The 23,985-nt window shown below is 55.6% G+C and overlaps 1 protein-coding gene across 2 annotated transcripts in view; it reads right to left on the bottom strand.

The window, feature by feature from the left end:
- Window positions 1-4,158: 4,158 nt before the first annotated feature.
- Window positions 4,159-23,985, bottom strand: part of EPHB2 (EPH receptor B2) — a 141,469-nt gene continuing 121,642 nt past the window's right edge. Inside the window, exons 6-15 of one of the 2 annotated variants that reach the window (XM_075552083.1) lie at window positions 21,748-21,910; window positions 18,064-18,172; window positions 17,190-17,254; window positions 11,332-11,454; window positions 10,434-10,681; window positions 9,118-9,333; window positions 8,096-8,245; window positions 6,794-6,987; window positions 4,767-4,922; window positions 4,159-4,415 (exon numbers count right to left, since the gene is read on the bottom strand). In XM_075552083.1, coding sequence (XP_075408198.1) covers window positions 4,307-4,415; window positions 4,767-4,922; window positions 6,794-6,987; window positions 8,096-8,245; window positions 9,118-9,333; window positions 10,434-10,681; window positions 11,332-11,454; window positions 17,190-17,254; window positions 18,064-18,172; window positions 21,748-21,910 — 1,533 coding nt within the window. In that variant the 3' untranslated portion in view covers window positions 4,159-4,306. The remainder of the gene's footprint in view (window positions 4,416-4,766; window positions 4,923-6,793; window positions 6,988-8,095; window positions 8,246-9,117; window positions 9,334-10,433; window positions 10,682-11,331; window positions 11,455-17,189; window positions 17,255-18,063; window positions 18,173-21,747; window positions 21,911-23,985) is intronic. The other variant, XM_075552091.1, reaches the window with a different exon arrangement.

Raw genomic sequence — 23,985 nt, 5'->3', positions numbered from 1 at the left:
CACGCACGCCAACCCCCCTGTTCAAAGCAGCTGAAGTGACTCTTTGGATTATCTGCATCAGTGGGTGAAGGCAGAAATTGCAGCAGTAGGGCCCAGATGCTCCCAGTAGAAGCGAGGCCTTCTGTGGGGCTGCCCAGAGGCTGCCTAGCCTGACTGCTCTTCCCAGAACACACGCTAACCACACCGCCCTCCTGCTCGCAAACCTGCTGTGACTGCGCTGAGTGTCGCCCTCAGACTGCCTCGTCCTGCCCTCAGATCCACCCTCATTGCCTGCAGCGCCATCCACCATGTGGGGGGCAGGCCGCTGCCTCTTTGGCTACCCTGTACCTCCCACCTGCGATGAGTTCATGTTCAGCCACTTTCATTTTCAAGGCAGCTTCTTCCAGGAAGCCCTCCCTGACAACCCGGGCCTTCCTGTTCTCGCCTTTCACCAGGCACCAAGCACTCTGTACCATCTAACAGGAAACAGATTAACCAAAGCTCAAGGCCCTGCTTTGTCTCTTCCAGGCTGTAGTCCTAATCAAGCAACTCCACCTCTCTCAGCCTCAGTTTCCCTCCTACAAATGGGCACACCTAGTGCTCCTTCCCAGGCCTGGAGTGTATAGACGGTTTGCACACCCAGCCTCGGGCACCCAGCCCAACCAACACTTTCCGTTGGCAACCGAGGCTCAGTGGGGACACGAGCTCCCTCAGATCCTCACCCCAAGGTAGTGCCAGGTTCAGGGCTGTCACCTGGTGTCAGACTGCTTTCCCTGGCACCTTGCTGCACTCTGTTCTTCTCCCTGCCAACAGTTTCCCAGCCAATGACACCACCCTGGCACTGCAGGGGCCCTGGGGAGGGGAGCCACTGGGGTCTAGGGGCTCACCATGGTGGAGGGGGTGGTCTGGGGCCTCAGTTGGCCAGGCATGAAGAAGAACTGGGCAGGCACTCCCAGCTTTCTGGGGAGGATCCCCTAGGAGAGGGGTGCAAGGCTAGGGGCACACCACAAGGGGCGGCAGAGCTCCCTGAGGCAGCTGGGTGGGGACCAATTAGAAAGGATGGGGAAAGGCCAGCTAATGTGAGAGGTTCCTCCAGTGTGCCCACTCCCACTGCCCCTGCCAGGCCAAGCCCACCTCGAGGGCTGGTCAGATATTGTGCAGATCACCCTTAGCATGAGGCTGGTAACCAGCCACAGCTCGGGGACCTCCGGGGTGGGGGTGGGTGGCAAACACTCTACCCAAAGCCTGGCCCTCTGCAGGTCTGCCTCTCACCCCAGAGCAGCTGCCCCCCCCCCCCCACTCACTGGTGCTCACAAGGCGCTTTCTTTCTTTAGGTTCCAACTGTGCACAGAGCTTCCGGAAGCCCCCCCCCCCCCCCCCCCCCCCCCGCTAAGGTTCTGGGCAGGTGGGGGCCGGCGCCCAGAATGGCTAAGCCAGGAAAGGATTAGTAACCAGGCAGCAGGCGGCTCCAGCGTCTTGTGGCCCCGGAGGGCAAGCAGTGTAAGCTGGAGGCGTTGGCAGGGTGGCTTGTCACTCCCGCCAAGAAGCAGGAGGTGGTGGGGGGACCTGGCCCAGGAGTGGGGCGGAGGGAGCAGCCACCTGGCCTGCTTTGACAATCACAGTGACGCTGTCGGCTCCCCTGGGCGAGAGACACAGTGAGCCTGGGTGGCACCTTCACTGGGGAAGTAGGCACTCGGGGCTCCGGGAGGGTGGGCGGGCAGATGAGCTGGCAGACACCAGCCTAGCAGCTTAGGACAGGAAGCCATCTGACAGGGGTATGGATGCCAGTCCTTGGTGGGGGGGAGGGCCCAGAGCAGTGGGGGAATGGGGGGGAGGTGCTGGGGAGCTGGGGATTAATCTAAAGAGCACCAGGGTAGCTCCTTCCAGAAGGTGACCTTGTGTGCCTGGCACAGCTGCCACCCGTGTTGGGCATCTTTGGGGCACATGGGGATGGCCGACTGGGGCGCTGCGGCCAGTCTGTGGATGCCTGCTGGTTGCTGCTACTCTGGCCTCGCCCTTTCATTAACCCTTTCCTTCCCTCTGCATCTTAGGCTCTGTGCTCACACGAAAGGCTGGGCCCTTGACTGGCCCTTTGTGGCCGGAATCTAACCCCACTCTGCTCAAAGGTCTGAGGGGTGGGGGCTCTGGGTCCGGCTCATGCTTGCCCTTCATCCCCAGCCAGAGCTGCTCTTCACAGCACCCTTACCGCCTTCCTACCACACGGGATTCTGCCTTCAACATGAGGAGGGGCCCATCTGCGTCGGGGGAGTGAGAGTCGGTCAGGGCAAGGTGACAACCTGTGGCTTTCACGGGGGGTCTCTGGGTACTCCAGGGCTCCTCATCCTGCTCACACCCTGCTCAGACTCCCCTGACACTTGAAAACCCCTGTCAGCTCCCTAGTCCCACCCAGTGTGGTTCTCCCAGATTCCAACAGCGGCGATGGCCTCGTCTGAGCCACGCGTCATGTGGCTCCTCTGTGGCCTGTGCTTGTGACAAGCTAGAGCCAGAAAGGTCAAGTGGGGCTTTGCTGCCCTCCAAGTGCTCTCTGAGGGTCACTCGGGGTGTCCAGTGGCCCCTCGACCTTCAAGAATTCTTAGGCAGAAGGGACCCTTAGCATGGTCCAAGGGTGCCAGGCTCTCTCCTGGAACGGACAGAGAACAGGGGTCGTTTTGTAGCTAAAGTGTTTATTTCCATTTGAGTCACTAACCAGCTGTCTCACTCAGACGACTGCACTTGCTCAGAAGAAGGAGAGGGTGGCCAGATCCCTGCCCGATGGCTTCCTCATGGCCAGGCGCTTCAGTCGGGTAAAGGTCTGGCAGGAGGAAGGAGGTGGGAGGGAGGGGGAGGGAAGGAGAATGCCCCTCCACCTTTGAGGGCCCGTGTCTGAGGGCGGGCCTCGGGTGGGTTGGGGTATCACAGTGAACGATCGGGGTCCTGGAGTCGAGGCAGCCCCACTCAGGTGACCAGAGGCAGAAGTGGGCTCCTGGGCCCTGGAAGGAAGTCCTGAATTGACTGGACAGGAACGGGGAAGAGGCAAGGGCTTCTGCCCCACAGCCTCCGAGCCCATCTCCTCTTAATGGGCTGCTTTCCAAAGCAGGCCCCCGGTGGGTCCCCTCTTCCTCTCGCCCTGCCCAAACCTCTCTCGGTCTCTGACTGGCCCAAATGGCCGGTGGCAGTGGGCTTTGGTGAGGCCTGGCAGCAGGGGGGGCTTCTATGCCAGGGACAGGGGTGGGGTGGAGTACGGACAAGAAGGTGCCAATGAAAACCATATAAAAAATCCAGAAATGTGCATATAAAACTCGCCCTTGGTGTATTGCCTAAGTCAGTAAGCAGAAAGCACCTTCTTCTTGGAGAAGGATCGAGTCCTCAAAAGGTAGGAAATGTGTCAAAGTGTCACTTCATTGTCATAAAAAAAACCAACAAACCAACCCCCAAAACAAAACCCCGACAAACAAATCCCTCCCCACCCCGCAACCCAAACCACCCCGACCAGGTCGCTGTAAACAAACCCAGACAGGGAGCAGTCCTCCCCGGTGGCAGTCGGAGCTGAGGGCCATCATGGCAGCACCTGACCTCAGGTGGGCCAGCGGAGGAGGAGGCTGGTGCCCAGGTGGGCTTGGCCAGCGGGCCGGGCCAGGCATGACTGCACTGGAAGGTGTGGCCGAGCCCACTGGCCTGGTGAGCTGCCCGCTCTGGTGACCCCAGCTTCTCCCTGGCCCCAGAGGACACACAAGTCCATTGTCAGCCCCGTGAGCCAACAGGAGCAACGGTTTCATTCACTGGAGTCTCTAAAATATTCTCCAAAGTCAAAAAAATTCTTCTGCCTGCCCCGTGGCCAGGGGACTAGAGCTGCCGGGGCGGCTGCCCGTCCACCTGCTTGCCCCCCAAATAAGCCCAAGAGCAGGAGAGAACGACTTCTCTTCTGAGTGCTTTCCTGAACGTGTTTCTCGGCTCTGGCGAAGCTGGAGAGAAACAGCGTGCGGCCTCCACTTGGACAAGTCGCCCGGATCTCCCAAGCCCTGTTTCCCCACTTTTTTTCTCCTAAGAGCAGTCATTGCTTTCCTTGTGAGAATCCTCTGTAAAAATATCCGTGTCCTTCCCGCCCCCTCCCAGGATCTGTTCACTCTCCCCCCATTCGCTTTTGTTCTCATCATTGCGTCGCAGGTGTCCTTGGTGGCGTCTCGTGGCTGGCGTGCTGCGTGGTTCTTCCTGGTGCCCGTGGCCTCCAGGCAGGTGGCTGACCCTGCGGTGGACGGAGAGCCGGGAGGGCCATGTTGGGCTGAGGGGGTGGGGCCTGGAGGAAGAGGTGAGCCGAGGCCGGTGAGGGTCACACCTCCACAGACTGAATCTGGTTCATCTGTGCCCGCATCACCTGGATACTGTTCAGGATTTTTTTCTGGTGGCCGGCCAAGGTGACCCCAACCCGGAGAATATCCCTTTGAGAGAGAAGAACGTGTTAGGGATAGCTAGGAGGGGGGCTCTGAGTCTCCCTAAGGGGCTATCTTGAGAGCGCTGGAGAAGAGGAGGTGGCGGAGATAGGGGAGTGGGTGCATGTCGGAGGTTTGAGGGAGCATCTGCAATGAGGAGGGAGGACCACATTGGGAGTCAGGACCGCCCACCTCTCCCGAACCCCCTAGTTTACAGGCAAGGGAACGGAGGCTTCGGGAGATTCTATGACATGCCCAAGGTCACACAGTAGACCTGGGTGTGAATCCAGGTGTGACTCTAAAGCTGGTCATCTTGCCCCTGGGCTCCCCACAGCCCAGCCCCCTGGTGGTGGCACTTACTCCATCATCATTTGTGACACAATGTCAAAGGAGGTGAAGCCGGCGCTGGCAAAGCTCTCCTTGTACTGTCCCATCTTGATGGCCTCCAGCCACTCGCCCACCGTGTTAAAGCTGGTGTAGTCGGGGACCGTGCGGTCCAGCAGGGGCAGGTTGATTCTGGGGGTGGCAGGGTGGGGGTGGGCGACAGAGACGGTCAGAGCACAGGCTGGCAGGGAGGCTAGGGGTCAGTGTATGCATGGGCACCCCTTTGAGCTGCCCCTGTACATGCACATGCGTGTGTATCCATTGGTGTGAACGTTGGCTGGGGGATGCGTACGGCCCAACAAGAGAGCGAGTCGTGTGCTGGAATGTAATGGTCGTGGTGCACAGGTGCGGAGGTGAGTGGGCCTGGTGCTTTGAACCCACCCAACAGCACCGTGAGAGAAAGGCCTGGTGCTCTGCTTCTGTGAAAATCGCAGCTGTGGAAGCCCCAAGGAGCACAGTTCTACTCTGACCCATGTGGAATTGCCGTGAGTTGAAATTGGATGATGATTATTATTGGTGAGGACATGAGAGCTGGGGTTCCCTGGAGGCCTGGGGGCATCTGCTGGGCCACTAAGGACCTGGAGCACAGCGGCAAGGCCAGGGGTGTGTGGGGCTTCCTCCTTACGCTGCCTCCTTCTAGGGCAGGCTGTCAGTGGTGTGACAGCTGATGTTTTCCCCCCACTGCCTGCCTGTTCCCACACTTCCCCACCTGGGTTTGTGCCCCAGGAGGCTGAGGCTACGGACTGCACTCTGAAGTCCAGAGAGGTTTGGCCACATTGATGGGAAAGGCAAGGAGTACAGTGACTCCCGTGAGGCTGTGAGTGCAGGAGGGTCAGGAGTAGCCAGCCCAGGAAGAGCACTTGGCTTTGGACCCCAAAGAACCTCTGGCCATTGCCAGTCCTGGATCCTGTGGGAAAGGAGGAACAGGTGGGGCTGGGAGTGTGCCTGAGAAGAGCAAGATCAGGCTGGGCACCCTGGAACCCCTGGGTGAAGGGGACACACCCTCTTCCTGATGAGGCCATCTCTCTGGTCTGGGGCAGGGACAGAGTCAGGGGCATGCACCTGTCTGTATCAGATGAATGCGAATGCAAGTGAGTGATGTGGTAGGTGTGATGACCTGAGGATGGAGTGTGCTCATGAGCATGGGATTGACTGTGTGTGTGTGTGTGCATGCGTGCAGATGGAAGCCAGAGGGCCAGGTTCCAGTGTGAGTGTAGCTAGAGAGGAAATTAGTGTCTCATTTCTGGTTCCCATCCACAGAGCACCTTCTCCTGCTCCATGCCCCCAAGGCAGAGTAGACCTCCCCCAAATACTATGACCCCCCCCCCCACAGCAACTGAGGTGGAGAGCATCTGTCTGAAGCAAAACAAAAAACAAACCCCAAGACAAACCCCCAATTCATTGCCACGGAGTCAATTCCGACTCACAGTGACCTACGGACAGGGTAGAACTGCCCCTGGGGGTGGTACATTTTTGCTGGAGTAGAAAGCCTTGTTTGATGGTGACCCCTTAGGGAGAGTGGGTGGGTGGGGCCCGGGCCATTGAGGGAGGAGAATGGGAGGGGCTGGGGCCATGGGAGGAAGCGAGAAGGGGGCAGGGCCTCAGCGTGGGGAAGGGGCATGGCCGTAGCCTTGGCCCATTGGGGAGGGGCGGGGTGAGGGGGGGTCACAGAAGAAGTGGGGTGGCCTAGAAGCAGGGTGGGGTAGACAGGGGTGAGAAGGTTCCGAGGCAGGGTGGGGTCACACCGGGAGCAGAGGGTTGGCCCTGCGAGCGTTGGAGGTCAGAGGGACGTGGGAGTGGGTCTGAGCCCGGGCCAGACCAGGGGGAGAAGGCAGGGTAAGGGCGGGGCGGTCCGTGGGTAGGTGGGGTTCAGTCCTGAGAAGGCTCCCTGGTGCCTAGAGGACAGGAGCGGGCCTTTCTGGGGCCAGGGGGGACCAAGGCTGAGTCCTACCAAGCGGAGAGCGTACCGGGAGGAGAGGGGCGGGGCCGGGGCGGGGCCGTACCCGGAGGAGAGGGGCGCCATGGCTTTGAGGCTGTTGGGGTTGCGGATCATCTTGTCCAGCGTGTTGACGATCTGGCCGAACTTGGGCCGGTGGTTGCGGTCTTTCTGCCAGCAGTCGAGCATGAGCTGGTGCAGCGCACTGGGGCAGTCCATGGGAGGGGGCAGCCGGTAGTCTTGCTCGATGGCGTTGATGACCTTAGGAACCAGAGGGGCGGAGTGGGCCCATTCATCTTGCCTTCAGGGCATGGCAGGTCAGACTGAGGTAGTTGTCATTGTAACCACCTCCCCTTCTGCTGGCCACCCCTATGACTGGGCTCCCACCAGCTGTCCTCTTGGTCCGACGTCGCAGCTTGTCCTTGCTCTCATCCAGCCTCAGCCCACCGAGTGTCCTGAGATGACCTGTCATAGGGTTTCCCTCGGCTGACCTGCCCTTGGGCTGCTCCACCAGCCCCCCTGATGGTCCAGCCCCCTCCTGGCTTTGATGGCTCTGAAGTTTTACAGGGTGGCTACATGCCACTTCAGTGCCTGCTAGTTCCCTCAGGACAGCCTGGAGCCCTGTAGGGGTCACGCTACAGCATCCCACCCAACTCCTGCCAGACGTTGCCCCCAATCTCTTCTGCTACTGAGGCCTCAGCCTTACTCAAGATGCTTCTTCAATTCCTCCTGATTCTCATGGTTTCCAAGCCAGAGTCCTTGAGAGGGCTGTCAACACCCCGTTATTGAGCCTCACCGAGGCTCCACTCCACTCTCCTCTCCACTGCCCCCTAACACCACCCTGGCATTGGTTTGGCAGCCTGTCTCCTTAGCCCACCTCTGGGCCTTTGCATAGGCTGTTCTTCCCCCTCGGAGAGCCCTGACCTCTCCGTCTCATCCTTGGGACCAGCTGGCCTCCTTGACTGATCTTGCCCAGCCTGCCCTGCCCTGGCCTCAACACCTGCAGGTTGGACAGCTGCCCCTCCAGCTTAGAGCTTGATCATCAAAGCTCTTGAGAGAATACCTGGTTTCCTGCATATTCATCTTGACCCCCCACCTAATGGCAAACACCTGAATGGAAAACATGGTCCCATTCGGGGTTGCCCATAGATGTGTGCACCCTGAAGATTTGCTGATTGGTGGGTGGGTCGGCCTCCCCTCTCCTCCCTACCTTCCCCCCAACCCCAACCTTTCCAAGTCCAGGGTCCTGTGGCAGGTGGACCTGGATCTCAAAGACCCTGGAAGATTGGCACAAGGCCAGGAAATTCGCATCTTCTTCTCCCTCCTCTGGGCACCCAGAAAAGCTCTTTCCATCACCTTGGAAACTTACGTCCTGGTTGGTCATGTCCCAGTAGGGCCGTTCCCCATAGGACATCACCTCCCACATGACGATCCCGTAGCTCCACACGTCACTGGCGGAGGTGAATTTCCGGTACTGGATGGCTTCCGGGGCTGTCCAGCGGATTGGGATCTTCCCACCCTGGGGAATAGAAGCGAGAGGTGGATGGGGGAAGACCGACCTGTCTGACCTTTGCTCTCAATACTGCTGCTCCCCACCAGCCCAGTCTGGGAGGCGCCGGTCACACGATGCACCTTCCAGTTTCGCCCGCCCACCATGCTGCTTCAAAGCACTGGTTTGGCATTCACGTCTGCATGGGGCACCCACGGAGGAGGGCTCGGTCCCACGTTGCCACCCAAAGGCTCCTTTCTCATCCTTTAAGCCCGGCTGACTAACTTCCAAAGAGCCGAGCACTCTCCTTAATCCTAAAACTACAGCTCTCGTCTCTCCAGGAAGGCCTTGATCACACAAAGCAAATGTGTTGACTGCTTGTCTGCTCTACCTGCGTGATCTCTGTCTTCTTCAGGTGTGGGGACTTTCTTGTCCCTTTCTGCTTAAGACCCTTCAACAAGCCTCGCCGCTTCAAGACAGAGTACTGAGTTTGGGCATGTAGGGGCCTCTAAGACCTAGCCCTTGCTGCCTCTCCAGCTTTACGGCTCTCTGCTGTACCCCTTGTAGCCTGGACATGGCACATGACCGACCGTGTCTTTGGTTGGGCCCTCTCCCTCAAGGCCTCTTCATAGGACAGACTTGTACGGGGTCTTCAGCTCCCAGTTCTGATATCGCCCCTCCAGGAAGCTGTCCACGCCTTACCAAAGCTGGCTTCCTGGCTCCCAGCTTGTTGCTCTCTAGTGCCCTGCACACCTGTGTCCCTCTTTGTGTAAGCTGCAGGGACAGGAACAGTGGTTGTTGCCCTTCCCATCCCCCCCCCCCAGTCACAGGTGTGAGTGAAGGTGTATTTCAGAGCAAGATGAACATCCACATCAGGAGCATGGGCCCCGCCCATATCTTACCAGGGCGCTGGTGTAGGTGGGATCTGAGGTATCATCCTCCAGGAAGCGTGAGAGCCCAAAGTCGGACACCTTGCAGACGAGATTGCTGTTGACCAGGATGTTGCGGGCAGCCAGGTCTCGGTGCACATAGTTCATGTCCGCCAGGTACTTCATGCCAGCCGCGATGCCCCGTAGCATGCCCACCAGCTGAATGACTGTGAACTGCCCGTCATTTTGCTTCAGGAGAAGGAAGTCAAGGGAGGGAAAACAGAAAAGCCAGAGTGAATGCAAGGGAAAAATCAGGGTTCTGGACCATCTCTCCAGTTGGGGTTGGGGCGCAGAGGAGGAGTCTGCCTTCCTGACCCTGGGCTCACCAGGGAAAGTTCTCTGATGCCCAAGAACCTCAGAGCGGCCCATGAGGGTCTACCTGCAGGTGGTGGAGACAACATGAGCTTTAAAGCAGACACACTTGGTTAACTCTGGCCTGCGCCTTCCTGGCGGCAAGTGACCTTGACACTTCTAACTTCTCCGAGTCTTGGTAATGTCAACTAGGAAAGCAACACCCACTGGCCAGGGCTGTGCTCAGAGTGCAAGGAGAAGGTGCCTGGCAGCTTCTATAAAAATCAACACAACCATTGCCATCAGGTTGGTTCTGTCTCATAATGGCCCTCCGGGCAGTAAAGCTTCCCCAGAAGGCTTTCAAAGCTGTGCATCTTGACAGAAGCCGACTGCCACATCTCTCGCCTGTGGAGAGGCTGGTGGGTTTGACCTGTCGACCTTCCAGTTAGCAGCTGAGCAATGAAACCCCTGGGTAGGTGCTGAATATATACTTCTGACTCCTGGCTCTGTGCTCTTTACTCAGCAAGTCCACTGCTATCTCCTGAGAGCTAGTTTCTCCTCTGGGCTTTAAGTCTCTCAGCTTCACTTCCTGGCCTGTACAATTTTGGGGAAATCCGAAATCTGGTGGGAACGCTGGTCAGGAGACCTAATTCCCATTGTAGCTCTAACTTTAACTCTCGGGGTGACTTTGGGCAATCTCTACATCTCTCTGGCCCTCAGTTTCCACTGAGCATAGTGAGAGGACTGGCTTAGAGCAATTTCAGATTATGTGCCAACTCTGAATGACTAGCTATGGCTTCTTGGGAAACCATGTTTAAATGGATACTTAGGCAACCTCTGGGCTTCCTTGGAGGGAGTGCTGGGATTGATTAGCAATGTCTGCCACAGATTAAGGAATGGAGAGAGGCAGCATGCATGCCATCCTTCTTACACTATGAATCTAGGTCCGTCTCTTATTCTGCCCATGCTTGGACCCCTGGGCTTTGAGGTTCCCCTACCCGGAGGAAGGAGTCCAGGGAGCCGTTCTCCATGAACTCGGTGATGATCATCACAGGTGTGCTCTTGGTGACGACACCCTCCAAGTGGATGACATTGGGGTGGTCGAACTGGCCCATGATGGAGGCCTCGCTCAGGAAGTCCCGGCGCTGTTTCTCAGTGTAGCCAGACTTGAGGGTCTTGATGGCCACAAAGATCTCTCTCTTGCCCGGCAACTTTAGGTGGCCACTGCAGACCTCACCAAATTCCCCTGGGACAGATACACAGACAGGCTGTCACTTGCCAGGTAGAAGCGCCCACCCCCTGCTCCCTGCCACCTCTGGCCCTGAGGCCTGTGGGAACTCGCTCTCCTCAATAGTGAATTCATTCTCTCTGACACAGACTTCTCTTTCGAATGTGGGGGTCCCTGAGAGGAGGTCCCAGGAAACTGTGAAGATCTCTAGCCATCTATCTACAGGAGTAGAGAGCATGCTCTTCATGGCTGCCTGTGGATTTGGGCTGGAAGGGAAACCTGGAGTGAGTGGTCAAAGGTAGGAAACTCGAGAAACCAAACTTACTGCTACCGAGTCTATGCCAACTCATAGTGACCCTATAGAACAGGCTAGAACTGCCCTGTGGGTTTCCGAGACTGCAACTCTTTATGGGAGCAGAAAGAGACCTGGGTTCCAGATACAGCCCAATTGCTGACTTTCTGGGCCAGCTCCTTTCCAGCCCGGTGCCTCATGTCTCAATGTGTTCGGCAAGGTGGGTTTTACGGGATGATCTTGGAGGGCCCTTCAAACTCAGGTGCTCTCAATCTTCAGGCCTTAGAAGATCCTTGGAGCCCCTTTGCCCCGTATCCTACCCCCTTCATTTCTGCCCCAGGGGGATCTCCCACCCACGGCAGAGGGCCCCACATACCTGCTCCAATCACCTGCTCGATTTTGACACAGGAGATGTCAATTTCCTTGGCAAACTCCCGCACTGCCTCGTTGGGGTCTTCATAGGTGAAAGGGTCAATGTAGATCTTCATGCCTGGGGTTACTGGGGGAGAGAAGACAGGCCTCAGTCACAAGAGCAGACTTCAGATGGGGACAAATGAAAGGTGAGGTTGAAGAGAGTCCCTCGTGGAGGGAAATGCATTCTTATTTGGTCCTCATCAGAACTGAGCCAACCCCCTGTAAGTCAGTTGGCTTCTCTGGGCCTCCGGGAGCAGGCAGACCTGGAGCTGGGTAGAAGGCAAGGCGAGAAGGCAGATCCATTCGAACTCTCAATTCCACCTCTGAGTGATCAGTAATGACTTCTTGGAGCAGCTTACCAGACTGTTGGGACTGATTAGCCATGTGTCGTGGGTGTGGGCAAAAAAGATGGACAGGTTTGCCACCTTTGGATAGAGCGTCAGGGGATGCAAAATAACGAAAAAGTAAGGTAAGCAGGAGAGAGAGGCTGGAACCAAATTACAAAAAGAGCAGGCGGTGGACCTCTTGGGCTCTTGCTAAGGCCAGTTTCTCTCTTCCTTTAAGGCCTAATTCAAATCCCCTCTCTCTTCAGGAGCCCTCCCTGGCTGCCTCATGCAGAGCCTGGGGTCCACAGTCCCTGGACCCACCTCCCAGGTGCCCCCCATGCCAAGTCTTCAACCTCTCTGGAAACCCTGTTGATCAGCCTGGGGCGGGACATGGGACATGCTGATTCCTGAGCTGTGGTGGGTGCTAAGTGTTTGAGGCCGAACGAGAAAGCCAAGTCAAATCCTCAGCTTTGACCCGAGCGCTGAGTCGGATTCCATGAGAATGTGAAACCCCGATGCTTTGGATCAGGAGTCTTCTGTAGAATCTTTGACCAAAATGTCCTATAATGGTAAGACTGGACTACCGAATGGGTGATTGACACCTCGTAGGACCATAGACTGTCATCACCCACAAGGGAGCTTTAGGATGAAGGAGGAAGCGTTCAGAGACCTGGGTTCAAGCCCTGCCCCCCCTCTACTAAGGGTCCTGAACAAGCTGCTTCCTGAACTTGAATGAGGTTATTAATCAATTTGTTGATCCAGCTGTGTAGCTTTGGGCAAGTTACTTAACCTGTCTCATTTTTTGCCATCTACGAAATAGGAAAAATGAAGAGCACTCCCCACCCCAGCGCTCAGCCCCCTCGATTTCCCTGGTGGTGCAGTGTTTAAGTGGTCGGCCGTCATGGAGAGTGCTGTGTGTGTGCAGATGAAAGACTTGGAAAGCTGTGGGGCAGCTCTGCTCTGTGTTACAGGGCTGGTAACCAGTCAGAATCCCCTTGGTGGTGGCGGGTGTGGCTGCACAACGAAAGTCAAAACCCCGGAAAGCACTGGTTCGTACTGGAAAATCAAGGAATTGGTGAAACCATTCTCTGGTAGAACCTACGCTGACCTTGAAGCAGTTCTAAGGCAGAGAATGGTTATCTATAAGAGTTTTGATGATTGAGTGTCCCCCCCCATATTCCACATGTATGCACACAGGGGAGAAAGTTACCCTTCTCAAACATTTTACATCCAGGGATTAAAAAGGAGAGAGGGAGACACTGCTTTCCATCCCTGGGGGTCTTTCTAAAGGTTTTGACTTTAAAGCCTTAAGTAAAAGAAAAAGAAGCCAGCAGGCTAACCCGCATGTCTTTCTTTTTTTTCATAGTGCTATTTTAAATAAAGATTCTAAAGAAACTATGTACTCAACACTCTCATCCATATGAGACACGCTTGCATTAAGTTTATTGAAATGTACACACTAAATTTAGAACTCCTTAGCAAGGAAGATGGACAGTATTTAACTTTACACACAGCCCCCAAGTCAGTGGACCCCACAAGCCAAATATGAAAAGGAGAAAAGATATTTTCTTGGTAAAAACTTCCCATCCCAGGAGCATTGTTTAATTCCCAGACAAGCCTGCAGAACATGCCCTTTAGCATACGTTAACCTAACACGGCAGCCAGAGCGAAGGAATGCCAGACATTAGCTGCGAGTCTTTAAAAAAACAATTCCTATAGAACAGGTTGAGCTGGCATGCAAGTAGCTTTGTGAAGCAGATTTTGAGCCCTAGCTGCGATCCTCTGTTGAGAAGGTTTAGTACAGGGCTTGACCCTGGGTGGTGCACCTGGTAAGTGCTTGCTGAGAAACCAGAAGGTTGTCAGTTGGAGCCCACCCAGGGAGGGGCACTGTGGAAGAAAGGCCTGGTGATCCACTTCTGAAAATTAGTCATTTCCCGTGGTGCACTGTTGTACCCTGTCACACATGGGGAGGGCATGAGCTGCACTCACTGGCATGTGGTTTGCTTTGGGGTTTTGTACAGTAGTTGGTATCTACAAGACACGGAATTAATGTTACCTGAGCCTTGGTAGCATAGTGATTATGCATGGGGTTGCTAAACCTCAAGGTTAGGTATTCAAAACCACCAGCTACCCCACCAGAGAAAGACGGCATAAAGAGTTGATGCTCAGAAACCTATAGGGGCAGTTCTACCCTGTCAACATACAGGGGCAATTCTACTTTGTTCTATAGGGTCGCTAAGAGTCAGAATTGACTCAATGGCAGTGAGTTAGTGAGATGGCAAGAATTAACTATTACGGTTAAGTACTATTACAAAGCTCTTGAATAACCACTCATTCACTTGGTCCCCATGGCAGCCCCGTGAAAGTGGCATTCCTGCCATGTTCAATATCAAGGTGCTGAGGTTCACAAACACTTGGTGACTTTCCCAAGGTCCCCCAGCTGGCCAGCAGCAGAGCAGTGGTAAGAAGCTAAGTTGGCTCTTTGGGCTCCACATCCAGGCTCCAGATCTTGTGGTACACCCAGCACCCACTGAAGGACGGCCTACTCAGTGACACTGAGACAGCCGCCACCCCCCAACATTGCCCCCACCCGCCATCTGCCCCCTCCTCTGACCTGCCCATACAGGGCAGTTGGGTGGACATGGGGTCTCAGGGCAGACCGCACTCAGTCCTGCTCAGATCCAATATTACAGCTCGGAGTGCTGGGAGCAGGAGCTTGGACTTAGAATGTGCCTTCGTAAGGGCATGGCATCCTGGCGTTTATTTTATAAACAAAGCCCTGAAGCCCCGTTTCTTAGTTCCTGACTCATGCTCTAAAACTCCCGACTGGTTCTAGACACAGGGGGTACGAGTGCCCCTTTCGTTCTAGGTCCTCAACCTGTGGGTCGAGACCCTTGGAGGTCGAATGACCCTTTCACAGGGGCTGCCCAATTTGTAACAGGAGCAAATTACAGTGATGAAGACACAACGAAAATAAGGTTATGGTTGGGGGTCACCACAACATGAGGAACTGTATGAAAGAGTCGCAGGATCAGGAAGGTTGAGAACCAGTGGTCTACACAGACAGGTGGCTGGGGGACAAAAATGGTTATGGGTGGGGCTTTTTCTGGTAAGCCAAAAGGCAGGTGGTTCAAACCCATCCGGCAGTGCCTGAGCAGACAGGCCTGGCAACCTGCTTTTGAAAGGCCCAAGCCTTGAAGCCTGGTGGACAGTCCACCTCTGTACCATGGGGTCACCTGGGTGGAAAGCCATTCGAGGGCCATGCCCAGCATCGAGTAGAGACAGAAGAGGGCCGCAAAGAGCATGTGCCCTGGGCCAGACAGCCTAGGGTCACACCCCAGCGCTCGTGGCTGTGTGACTCCTTTGTGCCTCAGTTTCCTCGGATACAAAACTAAGGATTACATGAGTAATACTATTTATACCCAACATGTTGCGTGGCTCCTGACTCAAAGCGATCATCTAGGACAGCCTGGAACTGCCCCACAGACTTCCCAAGGCTATCGATCTTCATGGCGGCAGACGGCCACCTCCTCTTCCACAGAGCGCTGGTGAATTTAAACCAATAACCTTTGGGTTAGCAGCTTAGTCCTGAACCACTGCCAGGCTCCAGATACGTAAAAAACCTTCAAATCAGGCTTGGCACGTAGGACATAGTCAATATGCTTAGTCACGTCGACAATTGTGATTTTATTTTTTGGAGAATAGGGAGGGGTGGTGTAATTGAGGCCTTACACATTTCATGTACAGGCTATTTTTATTTCTGCCTCCATCTGCCCCACCCTCTCTTTTTTATGATCTTTCCATTATGTTGAAGCCTAGAAAAACCTTCTCTATTCACGCATCAGTGATGCGTTACCTAAATTACTGTTCGGAAACTTTATAGTTCCCTTCTTTTTTCCAGGTATGTCCCAAACGGTGTTTCAGCCTGGGAGACTTTCCAATGAAAGTTCCAGAAACTCAATGCCTAGAACTTCCAGAACCGCTCTTCCTTGTGAATCCCCCAGCCAAGCCTGCAGCCAAAGTTGGTGCTACTACCTCAAATCATGCCAGAATCCAAACTCTCCACTGCAGCTACCCTGGTCTGGGCATCTTCCTGTCTGGATTTTCCCATCGGCCACCTCACTGGTCTCTCTGTTCTGCCTCTGCTCAGAGCCACCGAAACGCGGCCCTCTTCTTCCCCAGAGTAAAGCCGTGCTCTGCAAGGATGCTCTAGAGTCTACATTTGTGACTGGCTCCCACTCCACTCTGTCTGCCTGCCTTACTCTATTCCAGTCGCACTGGCCTCTTGGCTGCTCCTGGGACTGACCAGGCCCGCTCCAACCTCAGGACCTTTGCACCGGCTGTGCTTTCTGCCGGGTATACTCTTCCCTCAGGTATCTGCATGGCTCTCTCCCCACCTCCTTCCTAGCTTTGCTCTCAAAAGACCGGCTGAAGGAGGTCGACCCCAGCAAGCTTATTTAAAAGTGTAAACCCGTCCCCGCCACTCTCCGTAGTTGCCCTTTCTCCATAGCGCGTCACCTCCCGGTACACCTCCCAGTGTACCGCTTCTCTCCCCCAGCAGCAGGGGGCGTTGGTTCGGGACTCTGCAGCAGTGCCTGGCACACACGGTAGCATACGATGCATATCTGATGAATGAGGTGACGTGCCCATGTCCCAGGAGCAGGTCTGGGGTACCCCACTGAAGACAGTTTGGGAACGGGTCTGGAGCTCTTGCTTTGTGGGCTGAGATGAGAACTAATTTCTTCCTTCCCACGCCCCGCAGGCACCGCCCCTTTCAAGGTTCAAAAGGGAGAACTCTGACGAGCTTTGCTCCCTGTTGTGCCCCTGGGAAGGGAGCCTGGGTCTTGAGTGTGGGGTACCTGTGTCCCCAGGCCTGGCCCGTGGGAGCATGGAGCTCTGGGGGAAGTGGAGACCCTGGGTGGTGGCAAGGCTGCCCCCAGAGGCAGGGGGAGGAGGGGACTCCCGCCGCCTCCTCCTTTCCAGGCCAGGCCTAGGGTCCTCATTCACTCACTCACTTAATTCCAGGATTCAATCTGAAAATACGTATCTGGTACTGACTTTATGCTGAGCAACATCAGACAGCAAGCACTCCTGCTATAAAGCAGAGCAAGCCTGGGGCTGGGCCAGGGCTGGGGCTAGGTTGGAACTGAGCGAGGTGGTGCTGGGCTGGGCAGGGGCTGGGCCTGGGCTTGGGCCGGGCTGGGCTGGGGCAGGGCAGGCACAGTCAGGGGCCCAAGTCCAGAGCTGCGTGGGCCCGGGAGGGCTTCTCAGAGGGGTGTGGGTATGATGAGGCCTCAGGGAAGATTAGGGGGTATACAGGTAGACTGAGGAGGGAGATGCTCTGGGCGAGGGACCAGCCTGGAGGTGAGAAGGTGCTGGGTGCCCCCAGGGAACAACCTGGGGTTCAGGCTGACTGCAGCTGGTAGGAGGAGGTGGAAGAAAGTTGGTGTGGTCGCCTGGGGAGTGACAGGGAAGGGCCCGAGGAGGTACGTACTGTGGCCACTGGTGTAGTGCTGCAGCTTGTCCGTGTACTCCGAGTCGGCACGCTCAAACCCCCGTCTTCTGGAACAAGAGCAAAGGGATGGAGCCACCTGGAAGTCCCAGAAGCTGGAGCCACAGTAGGTGATAGAGAGAGGGTGGGCACACTCTCAAAGTCACACATCTGCCAGAGGGCTCCCTGCCTGCCCCTGACCTAGCAGCCTAGTTCTTCCACCTCAAGGCCAGGCTTACTCCTGTAGCCTCCCAAGCAAGCCCTTTCCAAGGAGTCTCCTACCCAAAAGTTCTGGGGGGTGGGGTGTCTTTCTCTCCTTGGGGCCATCTGTCCTGCAGAGAGGAGCTCTTTACAGAAGGAGAGTCAGGCATCCTACCCCGCCAAAGTTGGGGAGCAAGTCCCTTCCTGCATCTGCTGTTTCCCCATCTCCTCCTGTCTAAGTCCCCTCATCTGTCAATCCATCTCAGCCAGGGGCCTCCCCCAGCTTCCTCATCTCCCCTCTGCCTCTCTGCCATGACCCTGGTCTTAAAGGGGCCGCAACGTGCACAGGCAGTGTGCGCGAGCATCTTCTTAGCTCAGTCTCCCTGCCCACTGCTCCCAGATGCTCCTATGTCCTGATGAGCCGCCCCTTCTGAAAAGTGGACTTGCCAGGGGCAGCACCAACCCAAAGAGGTGGGCTGCCAGTGGTGGGCGGCTTGACAGTGCGAGGGCATCCAGGCCGACCTGAGTCCCCACTACCCCTTGGAGTTGTGGGAGTAGCCCCTCTGCTCAAGAACACGGAGGGATGGGACCTCGGGATGTCTGAGGAGATGGACAGAACCCACTGGCTGGGACAGCAGGCTGGATGGGCTTGGGGGCTGCCCGCCCACCCACCCACCTGTTGCACACGATAGCGATGACGACCACGGCGATGAGGAAGACCAGGCCGGCAGCCGAGGAGCCGATGATGAGGGGAAGCTTCTCCTGGATGCTCGTCTGATATTCGGCTGGGGAGAAAGCACAGTGGGTGTCTGCAGCCTGAGGCTGGGAGTCCTGCCCATCCCTCTCCCTGATCAGCTGGGAGACACACAGCACTTGGTCTGCCACCTCCCACTCCCTTGTCCAGAGCAGACATGGCTAATCTATCCCGGCACTCCTTGCTGAACTCGCATGTGGCTTCGGAACTCATCTTGTTCCAATTAGACTCATCAGAATAGTGTATGGATAAAATGATTTTACTCTCTTGTGTTAGTCTGGGTACATTAGAAAAACAAATCCACAGAAATGCATGTATAAGAGAGAGTTTTATATAAAGGTTACGTGCACATCAAGAAAACATCCCAACCCAGTGCTGCCTAAGCCCACAAGTCCAACACCAATCCACAAAGTCCTCCTCCATCTCACAAAACAGAAGCAATGATGCCGACTGCAGGGGGACAATGGAGTCAATGAATGTGCAAGCATCTCAGCGCTGGCAGGGGTCTCCACACGGGTGCTCCAGCACCCAGGGCTGCATCGGGGTAGGTCCATGCGGCTTCTCCTCGGGGATGTCTTACAGGAAGTGAGGCTTGTCAGCTGAAGCAGGGAACTGGCTAAGGCAGCTGCACTCTGGTCTGACTATCAGGCCAAAAGCAAAAGACCCGAGAACTAGAAAGGCGAGGTTTACGGAGCCATTTATCTCTCTGCCCTTTAATTAATCCCACATGTGTTTATCAGCCAGGTTGGCGCAATAAACTTTAACTATCTCATCTATCAAACTGAATACTTCCCACCCTGACAGGTCTCCTAGGATCCCCAAACTCTTGCCTGACTCAGCCAGAGCACCTGTCACATGCCCTCACAGACAACAGGCTATGTCACAAGTGACCTTGGGCAAGTCCCTGAAGGACTCCAACTCTCATGCTCCTCCAGAAGGTGAGGGCAGTAACCATGGCTACTTGTCAGGATAAATTGATGTGAAAAACAGCAAGCACATGGACACAAAGAGGGAGGTGTTACAAGTGGGCTCTAGGGCCAGGTTCTCTGGTTTGACTGAGCCAGTTACTGGCTGTGTGATTTCTGGAAAAGTGACAACCTCTCTGTGCCTCCGTTTCCACATCTGTAACTTTGGAAGGATAATTTTTCCCTCTCACGATTGTTTTGTGACGCATTTAGAACAAGGCACACAGTAAGAACTCAATAAAGATGAACTCAACATGTCGACAGTGGATTTTCTGGTCCAGGATTATTATTATTGAGGGCTTCTATGTCTCCAAAGGAGCCCTTGGTGGCAGAGTGAGTTACATGTTGAACTGCTAACTACAAGGTTGGCTGTTCAACTCCACCAACAGCTACATGAGAGAAAGACGAGGCTGGCTGCTCCCTTAAAGTGTTACAGCCTTAGAAACCCACAGGGGCAGTGCTTTGTTGTCCTCTAGGGTCTCTATGAGCCAGAGTTGACTCGATGGTGGGGAGGATTTTGGTGCACGCCTCAGTCACTGTGCTAAGCATATCACGTCTTGCTAAGCATATCACAGTCTTGTAATCACTCCATCTTACAGAAGAGGACACCGAAGCCAAGATTCGATCTAACACTATTATTATAACTTCTCATCGGCCTCCTGAGCAGACCAGGTGCTTGGGGAGGTCGGGGACCAGGTCAGCTCTGGGCTCTCAGTTCCTGCACATGGATGGCACATGTTTGTGGAATTGACGGAGAGGCTCTAGGGCAGGGCCCCACTCCCAGCTCAGTGAGACGCATCCCCACGGGAGAGGGCTCAGAGGGCAGAGAGGCACTGGCCAGGAGGAAGGGGGCATGTGCTGCATGCTTCAGAGGTGGTGGGGACCCTGGGGAGGGTCTGAGTGACAAGATGGCAATGCAGGGTGCCTACAGCCTCTGAGGAGGGGCTCTTGTGGCGCAGTGGTGAAAGTGCAACGTGACAAACTGAAAGGGCGGCAGTTCAAAGTCACAGTCACTTTGGGGGTGAAAGACGACGACGGCTCCCATAAAGACGACAGCGTTAGGGACCCCACGGGACTGTTCTAGTGTCCCGCAAGGTTGCTGTGAGTCAGAGTGGACTTGCTGGCCATAGGTGGGGCTTCGCGGCTTTAGAGCCTGTGGTGGTTACATCATCTGGTATCAATTTTGGACTTGAGAGGATTAAGAGTGAAAGGGTGGAGTCTGCCATTCGCTCTACTGACAAGACACGCGAAGTTATGCCAATGGCAGCGAGAGCCCTGGAGCTGGAGAAGCCACGTGGAGGCCCTGCCAGCGCTGCAATGTTACTGGATCCACAGGCGTTTCACCCACTGGCCTGTGATCTTCTACAGTCAGCATCATTGCATGTGTTTCATGAGGCTGAAGAGTAATTTAGAGATTGGTATTGGACGTTTGGGCTAATATCAGATTTATGGACTTGATCTGGACTGGGCTGGGACCTTTTCTCAATGTTCAATTGCTCTTGTATATAAACCTCTTTCTTATACACATGGGAGTGTCTATGAATTTGTTTCTCTAGTCAACTCGGACTAATACAGAGCCTGTGAAGGAGTTTCTGGACTATTCACCAGAAGGCTGGGGGTTCGAATCTACTCAGAGGTGTCTGGGAAGGCAGACATGGTGATCTTCTTCCGGACGCTCACAGCCCTGAGAACCCCATAGAGGAGTTCTCTGCACACCTGGGTGGCCGTGAGTTGGGAACAACGACAGTGAGAACAGAGCCCCTGCAATGCTTAACCAGGGCAAGGTCATGTCCGGCAGATGCTCAGGAAGGATGCTGGTGCCTGGTCATCCCTGCGGCTTAGACTGCTCAGGTGCAGGACCACAACGGTGATCTCAGCGGCTTCTTGGTGAGGGTTGACAATGTGTTCAGATCTAGTGCTGACCCTGTGCCAGGCCCTGAAAGTAACTCCCCAGTCCTTATAACAGTTTGATGGCAATGATATTGATAACGTGATAGCTGCAATTGCCTCCAGTTATACCCGAGGGAAACTGAGGCTCAGAGAGGTAAGGGCCCCCCACCTGTTGGATGCCACACCCACACTATTTGCTGTGTGGTTCTCTCAGATGGATGAGCAGGAAGGGTGTTTAGAGACCACATGGTTTAAGCCTAGGAGGCACACAGCACACGTCCTGCCACTTCCCACTCCCTTGGTCAGGACAGACATTGCTAATCCATCCCAGTACTACTCCTTGATGAACTGACATGTGGTTTCCTAACTCTTCTTATTTCAACTATACTCATTGGAGCCGTGCATGGATAAAACAGATTTACCCTCTCTGACAGAACTTGAGGTTCCCGTTCTGCAGATGAGAAAAATAGGGGCCAGCGAGTGGGTGTTAGGGCCATGCTACCATGAGCCCTGGGCAAGGGAATGGCGCGGCTGGCAGGGTGGTAGTGGAGGAGTCTGCTTCCTTTTGGAGCCTGGAAACAGGACTTCTAGGCAAGTACGGATGTGTCGTTTGCACACCGGTTCCCAGTCAGGAAGGAGGAGGGTCGGCCTCTGGAAGGGGGTTGGGTGGGGTCGGGTGCACGCAGGTGCTGCCGAAGAACGGCCCTTGGGTTAGTCTGTGCCCTGCTCCTGCCCTCGGGAGCCCGCTCACCTTCTGTCATGGTCTGGAAGTACATCTTGCCGCTGTAGCGCCCGTAGCCTGCCACGGTGCGTGCCCGCACCTGGAAGACATAGATGGCGCCGGCTTTGAGGCCCTGCACAGTGACCGTGTTGGTGGGGCTTTTTATGGCGGTGGCGTTGTGCTCACTGAGCTCCTGCCGAGGAACAGAGAAGACCGTTAGCGAGGTCGCCACCCCCTGCGGGCCCAGAGCCCGCGGTCCCCTCCTGCTCCCTGGCTCTAGCTGGCTAAGCATTTAGGGCTTCCATTTCTGGGCGCCCCACGCGGCCTTCGGCCTTATGACTTAACAGCACTTCCCATGTATGCAGAAGGAGCCCCTTTCTCTGCTTCGTGGGTGCTGGTTTTGCCCACGGGCTGGCTTTGGCCGCTGGGACGGTCTGGCGGGCCCAGGGCAAACAGAAGTGTTTCACGAGCTTGCAGACCTGGCTTGGCCTCTGGCTGCTTCTGGGATCTCCACCCTGAGGTGGACTTGCCTTGGCTGGCAGCTGGATCCAGAATGAGGGACATGTGGAGAAGACCTTGACCCAAGTCCTAGGCTGACACAGGGCCACGCCCATTGAGCCCATGCCCATTGAGCCAGAAATACAATTGCTGGGTACTGCAGGCTGCTGGCATTAGGGGGGTTGTTTGTATTGTAGCTGATGGCTATGCGTGTCCCGAGAGCTGGTGTGTGGGAACCTGGAAGAGTAGACTGTGAATTCTTGGGGGTGGCAGTGAGGAGGCTAACCTTGTTCCTGTTTCTCCCCCTCAGTGCCGTTTGCTTTGAGGAGCTCATGGGGAGGAACCCCATTCAGGCTTAGCACACGTGGGTCGGGCAGGGACTGAGGCCCAGAGAGGAACAGGGGTGCTGGAGCAGCACAGGTGAGCTGGTGGCTGCTTCCGGACTAGCCTTCTGCGTGGAGCCGCCTCTCCTGTCCATGGCTCTGGGTACTTAGGACCCCATGTCCCCTTCCTATTCTGACCCCGCACCAAGCTCCAGCTGCTGCAGGGGCTTGCAGATGTGGGTGCGTGGGACCTAGATGATGCTCATTTGGGCACACCAGCCACCCGGAAAGCCTTCTCTAAACAGCCTCTCGGTGCCAGGCCATGAGCTGAGGACTGGGGACCCAGTGGGGGCTTAGGCACAGGCTCTGGCCTTGAGGAGTTCAGTCCAGAAAAGGCAACAATCTGGGGTCTCCCCCCTTCAAGGAGCCTGAGCACATCTGAGACGCTGATGGAAAGTAAGCTAAGCACGCTCCTTCGGAAACCGACACGCCGGATTGATGGACATGCCTGGGGATTCGGACTCACAGCGACCTTACAGGATAGGGTAGAACTGCTGCTGTGTTTTCAAAACGGTTCTATTCGTTACGTGACTAGAAAGCCTCGTCTTCCTTCTGAGGAGTGGCAGGTGGTTTAGAACCGCTGACCTTGTGGTTAGCAGCCCACCACTACCAGGGCTCCAAAGGGTACAGGAAGACCCCAAACCAAACTCGCTGTCATCAAGTCCATGCCAACTCGTAGTGACCCTAGAGGGCAAGATAGAACTGCCCGTGTGTGTCTGAGACCCTAACTCTTTACGGGAGTGGAAAGCCCCCTCTTTCTCTCAAGGAGCGCTGGTCATCTGCCTCCAACTGCCCAATTTGTAACCATGACACCCCTAGGGTTCTAGAGGGTGCACAGGCCCCTGAAACCCTCCAGTTACAATGCTGAGCAAGGCAAGTTATGACAGGCCTAACTGTGGAGAGGTTATGGTCACGGACTCCACTCGGGCGCCCAGGGTTCAGATCCTGGCTCTACTCACTACCTCTGTGACCTTGGGTGAACCCTAGCCCCCTGTGCTTCCCCTTCTTCAATAGTAACAGGAGGCTAGTAACATCACGACCTCAGGCATAAATCGCTGGCCCTGGTGGTGCAGATGGTTAAGCGCTCCACTGCTAACCCACAGCCTGACAGCTTGAGCCCAGCTCTGCCCCGTCGGCCATGAGTTTGATCCAATAGGTCTGGGAAGGGGTCCCTGGGTGGCAGAAATGGCTGGCTGTCGGACAACAGGCTGAAGGGCTGGCAGACTGAACCCACTCGGGGCTGCACGGGAGAAAGGCCTGTCTATGACAGCCCAGAGACCCCCTGGGGCCATTCTGCTTTGTCACACAGGCACACTGCATCATGGGTGACAAGCAAACTGCGTGCATGCATGCACAGGCAGCGTGCTCTGGGTGCCTACCCCCCCAG

The sequence above is a fragment of the Tenrec ecaudatus genome, chromosome 1 (genome assembly GCF_050624435.1).
Source record: "Tenrec ecaudatus isolate mTenEca1 chromosome 1, mTenEca1.hap1, whole genome shotgun sequence".
NCBI classification, from domain to species: Eukaryota; Metazoa; Chordata; class Mammalia; order Afrosoricida; family Tenrecidae; genus Tenrec; species Tenrec ecaudatus.
Note: the sequence above shows the minus strand (reverse complement) of the source record. Positions and strands in the feature narration are given on the sequence as shown.